The sequence below is a fragment of the Seriola aureovittata genome, chromosome 19 (assembly GCF_021018895.1).
Source record: "Seriola aureovittata isolate HTS-2021-v1 ecotype China chromosome 19, ASM2101889v1, whole genome shotgun sequence".
In the NCBI taxonomy this organism is placed as follows: Eukaryota; Metazoa; Chordata; class Actinopteri; order Carangiformes; family Carangidae; genus Seriola; species Seriola aureovittata.
Window position 1 is genome coordinate 9,957,034 of NC_079382.1, and position 11,844 is coordinate 9,968,877.

The window sequence follows — 11,844 nt, forward strand, 5'->3', positions numbered from 1 at the left end:
GAAGCACTTAATCTTCCTTATTGTTATTAAGTCCTGTCCTGCAAGTCAACATGTCTGCTGTGAAAAAGGTGTATTGATGTGAGAACAGAGTAACACTGAAGGAAGTTCAGATGAGAATATCGACATCTTTAATCAGACAGTCAGAGGACACTGGTAAGCAAGTTTCTAATAAGTAAATCAAACTCAATCTGTACTGTTCAGGGAACAAATATATGAATTTGAAAAGTGATGGGATGTGTCCCCACGATTGCTAGTGGAAATCTGTCAGGCTCTTTACCAAATGAGTCATTGGCCATGATCCAGAACAGTAGGATTGGCCTCCAAGGACAATAACAGCCACATAGTTTAGGCAGTCTCCCAGTTTAATACAATTTTTTTTGTCACTGACAGCTCACCTCATATTTCTCTTCATTGGCCTTTGCCTAACTCGAAAGAAAAAAAAAATCCTCTTGCTCTTACAACAAAAGTCAAAAAAATAGTTACAGTACAACTTCCTGCTCAAATCCTAATTCATATTTTTTCTCTCAACTGCACTTAAATTCATTTCAAATCTCTATTCTGAACAATCTATGGTGGCAATATGCTAACTAAGCTATATTACCCAATAGTGAAAATGAAGACTCATAATATCAACAAGGTGAATAGCAATGGGTCCACAACTAATTTAAAAAGATACTTAAAACTTAAAAAGTAGTGTAAGTGGAGTTAGGTCCTGCACATCCACACAGCTGTTTTCATTTCTGTCTGATTGGACGTCAGCCTGTCGCCCTCAGTCCTGAGAAAAGGTCTAATCAAGCTAATCAAGTGAAAACACCTGTGAACCATGGGGATGTAGGGCCTTTTAATGTGTAATATGACAGCAATACTTTTTTCAAATTCTGCAGACACTGAAATTAGCTCTATTTATTCATTTTCTAGACTTCACTAGAATTTGCATGGAAACACTGAAATGTCTAACGTGACAGTCATATAGTCATTTGTTATATACTGTGTGTAAAGTCAATGAGCATGGCCATGATAGGAAAATACTGCAGTCTGCAGAACAAACATTTGTCAGGATATAATACTTAAACAAACTGGGTGAAATAGGACAGTGGAGCAAGTCATTGGCTTTTCTTTTACCTCTCATGTCCAGAAGTGATGTCTCAGTAAACATCAGCAGACACCTGCCACAGCCACAGCTGCACATGCATACATACTGGTGCTAAAATAAGGGAAAAATTGTGGTTTTGATTCTTATCTTTTTTGTTTTTGGGTAGATAAAAACATTCTGATGACATGACTTATTCCGATTGAACAATATAATGGATGAGTAAAAACATCCAGATATCCCAACACACATCCATACAGTGTACCCTTACTTCATTACAATAAAAGGAACCTAAAATAAATCTTGAGGTATGGCCTACTCAAACAGTATCTGATTCCAAAATGCTTGTACAATATTGGACAAAACCATTTATCATTAATTCACTAACCAATACCACTGACTGAAAATAAACCGCACTGTCATCACAGCCGCACTTTAGAGAGCTGCTCTCAGTATATAATCAACAATACCCCAAGTCTGAGGCGTGTAACGCTGGCATCTGAGGTAACAGGGCTGAGGCAGCATGCCAGTTTAACACACTAACGATGAGGCATCAATGTCATTTATTTTCTCCAACATGGAGTTTCTTGAGAGGACATGTTTACAAGAAGTTATTTTCTCCAGCTCAACTGCAGTCATTCACTTTCATGTCTGTGTGGATATCCCAGGCGTCTTGCAGTTTCCCCAATATGGGAAAGTTTCTCTCTTTCAGCTCAGACTCTGTTGCTAGGACAAGCCTCACTCCTTCCCTTCTTATGACTCACATTCCTGGATTATTCTGGACCTTATTCTGGACCTCTTTTTATTGTTCAACACCCTGAGCAACATTTCATTGGAGAGTCTTGTCCCAGTATGCTTCAGGTCCAGGATCCAGAAACTGGGGGTTCAGTTGAAACCTAGACCTGTGCCTTTGGGTCTCTGTGTGGCCCGGATGGGCTCGGTGATGCCCCTTCCTTCTGGACCCAGGCCCATCCCGGGGTTCCAGCCCATGCTCTGCAACATGCGGCTTCCCATGTTCGTGTCTGGGATGGGAGGAGCGTTCTCCCCAACCACTCCTGAAAAGAGAGGTTGCATGTTAGACAAGAGGGAGACTTGTTTCAGACATTTTCAAGAAAAAAATAGAAGTAAAAATTCAATTGTGAATATAAACTGATTTTGTTTGTCTTCTATAATACTAAACTGAATATGTTTGTGTTTTGGCCTGTCAGTCAGTCAGAACATGACATCTGAAGACACCACTTTGAACTCTGGGAACCTGTGACAGGCATTTTCCCAATATTTCTTTAAACCAAACAATAAATCAATTAATTGAGAAAATAATCAGCTGATCAATGAAAAATGTACACAGTATTTAGTTGCAGGCTTTTATAATGTTTATGTTGGTTTGTTTTCAGATGAAGGCTTAACTGTGATTTATACTCTGTCCGAACTGCATGTCAGATTGTCAGATAGTGTCGGAGCCCCCCCCCCCCCGCCACACACAATTCCAATTTAGGATCGGGTGGTGTCTGTGTGCGACCGTTTCTGTAACTTTCCCGAACCAATGATCTGACATTCACACCCTCTTCACGCTGCACTTGGCTAGCTGTGCAGAGGTGAGAGAGGAGCCAGGCATTGTATTTCTCTTCCTAGCTCTCCTTTTTCATTTGTTAGTGCAACTCTATGAATGTCTTCCTGGGGAGAGTGTGCGCTGTTATCCCCATTTTCAGTCAATATCGTGTCTCCTCCCTCCCTAACGGCCAGCTTTTCAATCTGCCTTCCAATGTGGCCGTTCAGAACAATTATTAACACATTTGATTTCCCGCTTGGCCGGACAGTGTGTCTTTAGAGCAGAAAATTAATTGTCAACTATTTCAATAATTGTTAAACACTTTAATTAATTGAAAAGGGAAAACAGTCGCTGGTTCTAGCTGCCAAGATTAACAGATTCATGAAATAATGCAGATAGCTCAAATTAGTTGCAGGTCTGGCATTAGTGTTTGTAATGCTAATTTAGCAATTTCAAAGTTAAAATGCTTATTTTTGTTATTGTGATTCCTAATACTCTCTGGTACAGCCTCAGTAAACATCTGAAATGTTTACTCAGGGCTCTCCTCATCACTCTATTAAAATTGTTCCTCTAAAGACGATACATAGAAGCAATGTAATCATGTAAGCAACTTAGCCACATTTCCAGTCGTGTAGCAAATATATCCAGTGAGAGGACGCTTACGCCTGTCTCAAATAGACAGTGGTCATTTTGTTCTCTCTCTTCCTGGAAGTTGACGGTCCAGTCACTGAGGCTGAACTATTACCCTTTAAATCCTGTCTTTATTTGTGTGCAGTGCAGGACCAAGCTGCCTTCTCATTTACACACGATTGTTTAGTCCCAGGTGAGTTCAAGCCAGATTGTCAGGATGTGAATCTGGCAGATCCTCGCTGCCAGCCTGCTGTGAGGTCGGCACCTACTGGTCCTGAGCGAGTATCAGACAAGCTCAATATTTGCAACGCATCACTGAACATGTCACTTTGGAGAATGCAATTTCAGCAATTTATTGTACATGAAATTTGCGTGTGCCCACTACCTGAGTGTTTGCTGCAAGTTTTGGCTGATTTTCTTAACATTTTTAAGTAACCTCAGTGAAATAAGGACCATATAATTTGGGTTTCAGTTACTGTTTAGTTTTTTTTGGGCTGCATACTTGCTTTTGTGTGCTCTGTTTCTCAGATTTTCATTTTACAAGTAATGGGTTAGGATAAAGAAAGTAAGGGAGCTCACATCTGCAATGAAACATTTTTGAACAAGCTCATAATCCACTGTGCGTACAATTCTGGTAATAAGTTGCAAATTATGATTAAAAAATAAAATTAAAAAAAGGGGACTTGGCTCCAGAAAAAATATCGTATAATGGGACTTTGGCCTAATAACATTAGGCTTTGCTGCCTCACCCTTCCTCCTCCAAAAGCATCAACTGGCCCAGAGGTAAGAAGAGTGGCTTGGGGGAGGGGGTGGTGAAACACAAGTGTAACTGGCTAAGAGCTAATCCAGTATCTCTGCTGTGACAACATGACTTAGCCAGCTGACTCTTGTCCAACAAAGCTTAGGAGGAAAGGGGGTTTGGAGCTAAAGCAGGGTTTAATAATGAGAGAGGAAGAGAGAGGGAGAAATGTGAAGGTTGACGGACACCCTTCTTTCAACCCTTGTAAAAATGTAGAGTGAAAGCCTCACTTCCTATCCCAGTCCCTTGTGTTTACATCAGTGTAGGTGTGAGACAGACGGCGAGGAGGAAAGCAGGCTGGTGAACATACTGAGCTCGACCAAGAGGGGGAGGAGAATAAGACAGAAAGTGAGAGCCAAAAATACAATAAACGGGGCAGTCGGTAATAAGTGCCAGATGGTGTGTTAGGTGTAGCTAGGTGTGCATCCAATACCTGAGGGGGCAGTGGAACCGAGGGGGGCTGCTTTTCGCCTCCGCTTGACATCCCCTGTACATAGAGAGCCCAGGTGCCCACTGGTCTGTCTGCAAAACCAGCCAGGCAGGACAGAAATATGGCAGCATTAGTTCGATTGCAAATAACACTACAGAAAGTATGCTTCGTATGAAAAACACGATTAAACAATGTGAAAGCAATAGAGAGTCAATGAGACTGCAGCAAAGACAAAAGCTGGTGCTGAAGGAAATTAATCTGGTCATAAATCACAGGTGTTTTTAGCTAAAAGGCTGTCCTTACCTGCTGGCTGTTTTTACTGAACAGCTTCTCCGATGCCCTCTGTCTGTCCGTGGGTCCCAGTGCAACTAAGGAGGCAGTAGAGGAAAGAAGAAGAAAAAACAAAAGTTTAAGCAGTCAGCAAGTTATCCTTACAATAGCACAACACTGGTGTATTTAACACCCTGGGTCCTTGTAATACAAAATCTTAACTCTTCATTTCAACCTATTTGAAAGTGAATAAAATCAAGTCCAAAAACACGGCTCACCTGTCCATGGTCTCTCCTCGAGCCCGAGCTAAACCACGGCCTGTTGGAGATATGATAGTGTAAGGGCGCCATATCTCCATCAAGGCAGCGTTCCAGAGACAGAGACCAAGATTGCTATTCATCATATCTTGCCATAAGTGAACTGTTGGCCCTTGTCCACCACAGACACTTTTATAGAAACCCAAGATCATTGATTGATGATTGATCAGTCTGCACTCAAGCAAAAACTGGGACAAATGTGAAACCAGTAATATGAAAATAAAAACATCAATATTTGGCCTACTACAGAACACATCAATTTTGTGCATGCTGTGATCTGTGTTCCTGTTTACTTTGCTTTAATACTATTTTAAGACAATTTTACTGTGTTTTTGTTTGATTTCACCCTGCTCTCTCACCCTGAAGAGTCAGAATCAACAGCGATTTGTAAAACGACAGAACTCACTCATGGGAGTCCTGGGTTTGTCTACCCAGTCTATCATTGAAGCCCTGGCTGGAGCTGCCCTGCAATCCCGCCTCAGACGCTGGCTGGTTTCCATGGAGACGACTCAGTCTAGCCTGGAAACCTGAAAACATAGTGCAGGTTCATCAGCAATAAAATTCATGCTTTAGGATATGATTATTTAAATGTATTAGACCAGTTTGATAATCGTAACATTTAAATGCAGTGGCAAGTTCATGCTGGACGATAGGCAACTCAGCCCCTTATGTCCCATCAAACTGTGTGGAAACAGCACAGGGAGAGGTCATTCAAAAATGTACACTAATGGGATATTAGTAAGGGAGAGAAAGGCAGCTTTATCTTACGGGAGACACAGGACAGGATAAAAAAATCCTACTGCTACGCAATATAGTCACAATTGAAGATGTACCATATTCAATTAAATTCAGGTAAGATGGTATGTGCAGTAACATTAAGGATAATTAGACCAGTCAATTGTCATGACCAATAATATCTAATTATATGAGAAAAGTCGGCCACTAAAATAATTTGTTTCTATTTAATACTGCATGCTAAAACCAATGTTCATATGTAGAGGATTTTGCCCCCTGTATTTACTATACAGGAGCACCTCTTGCCACAATGCTTGTTTGTCTCACTGTGAAGTGTTTGCCTCCTACTGGTCATGAGTGAGACTGCAGCAACACTATAAAATTTATGTCGGCCCCAAACCTGATTATAGTGGAAAAGCTAACCATACACGCATTACACTGCGGTTTTCGAGCCAAGCCTCTCCCATACCTCTCTGTGCCCCAGGGCTCATGAGTGGGAAGGATCCCGTGAGGATGCTGTTGAAGACTGGATCAGCTAGGTCCAGCTCCTCAGACCCGGTCTCCCTCTCCCACCAGGGAACCACTCCCGCTATCCCACATGCACCTCCAGGACCTGAACCAGAGCCCGGCTCTCCCTCATAGAACCAGTCGCTCTGCTCGTCGTCACCTGGAAGAGAGAGGATAGAGATCCCTGGTTCATGAGCACTGCTAGACATGTTTCAACTCCAACTTTTTCTGTGCATGTGACAATGGTAGTACATTGTTGTTCCGATGCATTTCTGGGCTGCACTCAGGCCAACAACAGGTGTCCCCCTATTTACTTGCATATACAAATATAGTTTATACCAAACACAAACAATAGGTTTTTCAGTTTAACCCATAATTCTAGACAAAACTGAATAAGTACCTTGTCTCCCCTCATCATTGGTGTAGAGGCCACCGTCACTGCTGTTACTGACACTGCTGGTTTCACTGCAAAGGAAGATAAAAAATACACTAAGGACATTTCCAGTGGTCAAGAGGAAGCTAATAACTGTCTTCTAGAAGGAAAAATAGCGAGCACACATACAGTATAAAGAGGCAGCGACAGAGAAGCGATTTCTGGAAACACAAAGCACAAAAATAAAACAAAAGTCAAAACACTAACCACCTGTCACTCATGTCCTCATCCGAGCCCTTCTGCTCCTCCAACTCCATCTTGTCCTTAGACGCTTCCATTGGAGAGGAGATGGGGTCCTCACTCTCCACTACCACCCCTTCATCTGCAGCCTCCACTCCCAGCCTGTGGGGGGCCAGTTTCCTCTTCTTTACCCTGTTCTTCCCTCCCACAGGCCCTACCAGGCTACCTCCACACAGCTCCATGGCACCCCTGTCCTCATTCAAACCAAGTCTATGTGGCCTTCCACCAACACGGGCTTTGGGGACAGGTGGAGGTCCGAGCATGGTGACGGAGGGGGGTTCCGGTTCTACAGGTGGGTCTACAGCCATACGTTTGACCTTACGCCGCCGTCTGAGGCTGCGAGTTCCCTCTACAGACCCCAGGACACCCAGGTCATCTGGCCAAAGTGGCCGCTTGCTTCGCCCCATGTCAGCAGTGAGGGGGGTGCGGCGTTTGGGGCCAAGTTGTTCATCCGAGTCACTGTTGTCACGGGCATGGCTGTTGGCAGCAGACACACCTCCTGTACTGGCACGGTAGTCCTGCAACAAATGTCAATGTGGTAAATACTAGACTGTGACGCTGATGCTAAATTAAGAAACTTGGGGGAAAAAAATGTCCGTTAGGCTAAAGCAACAGCAGAGTGAGGCTAAACTAAAGCAATACTGTCAAATTTAAACAGGACGAAATGTGACTAGAAGAAAATACATACAGGTGCTGGTCAATAAATTAGAATATCATCAAAAAGTTGATTTATTTCAGTAACTCCATTCAAAAAGTGAAACTTGTATATTATATTCATTCATTACACACAGACTGATATATTTCAAATGTTTATTTCTTTTAATTTTGATGATTATAACTGACAACTAATGAAAATTCCAAATTCAGTATCTCAGAAAATTAGAATATTACTTAAGACCAACACAAAAAAAGGATTTTTAGAAATGTTGGCCAACTGAAAAGTATGAACATGAAAAGTATGAGCATGTACAGCACTCAATACTTAGTCGGGGCTCCTTTTGCCTGAATTAAACCAGGTACTGGTAGCTTTGGTACTGTGTGCAGGTGTCCTGTTGGAAAATGAAATCTGCATCTCCATAAAGTTGGTGAGCAGCAGGAAGCATGAAGTGCTCTAAAACTTCCTGGTAGACGGCTGCGTTGACCTTGGACCTCAGAAAACACAGTGGACCAACACCAGCAGATGACATGGCTCCCCAAACCATCACTGACTGTGGAAACTTTACACTGGACCTCAAGCAACGTGGATTCTGTGCCTCTCCTCTCTTCCTCCAGACTCTGGGACCTTGATTTCCAAAGGAAATGCAAAATTTACTTTCATCAGAGAACATAACTTTGGACCACTCAGCAGCAGTCCTTTTCGTCTTTAGCCCAGACGAGACGCTTCTGACGCTGTCTCTTGTTCAAGAGTGGCTTGACAGAAGGAATGCGACAGCTGAAACCCATGTCTTGCGTATGTCTGTGCGTGGTGGTTCTTGAAGCACTGACCCCAGCTGCAGTCCACTCTTTGTGAATCTCCCCCACATTTTTGAATGGGTTTTGTTTCCCAATCCTCTCCAGGGTGCGGTTATCCCTATTGCTTGTACACTTTTTTCTACCACATCTTTTCCTTCCCTTCGCCTCTCTATTAATGTGCTTGGACACAGAGCTCTGTGAACAGCCAGCCTCTTTAGCAATGACCTTTTGTGTCTTGCCCTCCTTTTGCAAGGTGTCAATGGTCATCTTTTGGACAACTGTCAAGCCAGGAGTCTTCCCCATGATTGTGTAGCCTACAGAACTAGACTGAGAGACCATTTAAAGGCCTTTGCAGGTGTTTTGAGTTAATTAGCTGATTAGAGTGTGGCACCATGTGTCTTCAATATTGAACCTTTTCACAATATTCTAATTTTCTGAGATACTGAATTTGGGGTTTTCATTAGTTGTCAGTTATAATCATCAAAATTAAAAGAAATAAACACTTGAAATATATCAGTCTGTGTGGAATGAATGTATACAGTATACAAGTTTCACTTTTTGAATGGAATTACTGAAATAAATCAACTTTTTGATGATATTCTAATTTACTGACCAGCACCTGTATGTCATTGTCCAAAACTCCTTACTGCCTAATAAACAACAAAGAATCTTTACTGAGTGGGCAATCATAACTTTGTGTGGAGGCCAGTGATTGACAGTTAGGGAAGGAAAAAAGGGGGAAACAAGTTTCTATCTATCAGCTCCAGGGTGACAGTGGAACTAAAAGATGTTTCTTGAGAAACATTCACTAAATCATGACATATCAAAACCACTACAAAGGCTAACTCCCATGTCTTCCCTCTTATGGTATGTTTTTCTTTTCCCTTCTGAAAAGAGCAGGGTGAAGTAGACTGATCATCCTAAGACTGTCTGAAGTGCTTTTGCTCAAGGTCACTTCAGTCAGTTTAACACAGGGTTTTAAACTGGAAAGAACCATTGTCCTCCACCCAGTCACCCCACCTCACCTTATGTTCTTCCACACTGGACTCTGAACCCTCACTGAGGTGGCCTGTCTCCCAGGGAGGGTGTGGGTTGTCCGAGCGCCGTTTTCTACCCCTCCGCTTACGAGCCTGCCTCTTCAGCAAACAGCCCACTGCCAGTGCATGGTCTCCTCCATCACCAAAGCCACCACGAGCAGCTTGCTCTGAGCTCTCCTCCAGTGCTGACACCAGGTCATGGACCAGTTCGTCCATCGTCCGGCGAAAGTGCCTGAAGGGGAGGACAGAAAGTGTACTTTTAAATATGGGCCACAACTAAAGAATGCAAATGTGTTTTATTGGGCAAAAACCAGTGTGTGCAGGGCGGTTATGGGTGCTACTAGAATACTTGTTGGAGCTGAAGGCCGTAAAAAAAAGTGTGAGAATCCAAGTAGACATGATTTGGAAGTTGCCATTGGTGGAGGAAGCGACAGGCAAGTGTAGGACCGTCTGTCTCAATGCAAGCGCCGTAACGTTAACTAGCTTAACTGTAGAGCTGGCCAACTGACGTTACCAGCGTTAGCCCGGTAATTATTTATTCACATATTTACACATTATTCGTGTCCTTTCGTCGAGCAAAGTTAAAGCCAACACCCGATTAGTTCATTGCTTAATACTTACGCTAATAAATCTCCCAAATGTCTAATTAAGAGCGCGGGATGTCGTTTGCAATCTCATCTGATATTCACACTGGCACGAACCTGCTTTAGTTCGCGATTTTGATTGTTATTAGCTTCATAAGCTAATGTTTCCTCGGTAGCTAGCTAAGTCCACTACAGTAAACGTCCACCTTTGGTATCTTAAAAGCTGATCAACTACCGTTAAGCACCAACGTTGATGACAGCGTTAATGTCTGGTAGTTTTAACGACTGTCGCCGAAAAATGAACAACAAAGAAACCCTTTGATATTCAGAGTAGCCTTGCTGCTAGCCAGCTAACCTAGCTAGCTTCAGCCCTTCAGCCGGCTGATTCACGAGAGTGGAGTGGACGTGAACAATATGTTACGTCTGAGTGATTTCAAAGACCACCTACCAGCCGGTTCCCGCTTTGCCGATGGTTTTTAAATTAGCTGCACGGAACATTAAAACCGCCAAATGCCAAATACCTTTAGCCAGAAACAACGGACAAACATTGACACACCATAGACACCATCCTGACACAAAAGCTAACGATCAGCTAGCTGGATCAATATGCGACAAGAGGACACAGTGAAGTACCCTATGCTGCCTTCAAGTACTGAAGGAAATTTTAGAATTGGAATTATGACATGAGAGCACAGCCGCATAGCCATGTAATAATAACAGTAATAATGTATGTGTACATGATATGTTTTTTGATTTTTTAATTCTGTCTAAATTTGTGGTTGCTGCCATTATTTAGGCATTTATTTTCTTGCTTATCTTACAACAGTTTTCTTCTCTTCTACGCACAATGCAATGGTTGTACTGCTACTGCTAACAATGTAATGTTTTCATCACAAAAAATTGGGGTGTATCTTCACGTGGACCAGTCCATAGACATGCAGTAAACAAAACCTGGACCAAACCTTTATTATACCCAAACCTGTATGGAAGGCACCAGACATTTGACATGACAAGCGAGCAAACTCCGTCTTCTGATAAAGACCACAGTGAAAACCTCAGATATGGACCTTGAGATAAGACTTAAAAAACAAAACAAAATAACCCAAAAAGCGAGCCAGACCCAGCTGTACCGTAAGTCTATAATTAATTTGTTGTTGGTTGATAAAAGACAGACTTTTTTTTTCATGGGACATATAACAAAGACAGTGCATTTTGTTGCTATACATATTTGGTTATCAGTACCTACCAAAGACATATTACACTTGGCAATATTAGTGAACCTATCCATTAGTAAGTCGGAGTTTGAATGTAGCAAGTGAAGGCAACTCTAGGCTCTCAGTTCCCATTTACCTTTTATTAAACACTGGAGGGCAGTGTAGTCTCAAACTGAATGAGATGGATGCCATGGTTGCAAGCAATTAGCTGGCCTATCAAATATATACCAAAGGTCACCGGTTCAAACACATCAGTGACAACAGTGTCATATTAATTACAGTGGTCACTGGAAGAGACACTGGGTTCCAGTGTGACCTGGACTTCACCCCATGAAACAGGTGCTCTGGTCCTGTCTGAATGTCAGTGACGGCACTGCGGTCCACATGGGGTCAACAGCAACAACAGGTGTCACACTCAGTGTGTTAACTAATGAGAAATTTGCACATTGAAAACACTGTCAGACAGCCATTAGGAGTGGGAGCTCTGTGCCAAGGTAATTTGTTGTCTGACTGGTGTGTGATCATGTGTGACTGAGGAAGTCCGCTCAAACTAACAT

General features: G+C 42.5%; 1 protein-coding gene across 3 annotated transcripts; it reads right to left on the reverse strand.

Annotated features, from left to right (window-relative positions):
- Positions 1 to 105: 105 nt before the first annotated feature.
- On the reverse strand, positions 106 to 10,697 carry gpatch2 (G patch domain containing 2). Of its 3 annotated transcripts, none has more exons than XM_056405792.1 (10): positions 10,522 to 10,697; positions 9,478 to 9,721; positions 6,971 to 7,518; positions 6,728 to 6,792; positions 6,290 to 6,487; positions 5,492 to 5,612; positions 5,047 to 5,086; positions 4,802 to 4,866; positions 4,502 to 4,590; positions 106 to 2,145 (listed from the first exon to the last, which is right to left on the reverse strand). In XM_056405792.1, exons 1-10 carry the CDS (start codon positions 10,569 to 10,571, stop codon positions 1,976 to 1,978), a joined length of 1,590 nt encoding a protein of 529 aa, XP_056261767.1. In that variant the 5' UTR covers positions 10,572 to 10,697; the 3' UTR covers positions 106 to 1,975. The 3 variants fall into 3 exon arrangements, with proteins under 3 accessions (XP_056261767.1, XP_056261766.1, XP_056261768.1); XM_056405791.1 differs by having other exon boundaries at positions 6,968 to 7,518; XM_056405793.1 differs by lacking the exon at positions 10,522 to 10,697 and adding an exon at positions 10,111 to 10,444 and having other exon boundaries at positions 6,968 to 7,518.
- Between the last annotated feature and the right edge of the window lie 1,147 nt (positions 10,698 to 11,844).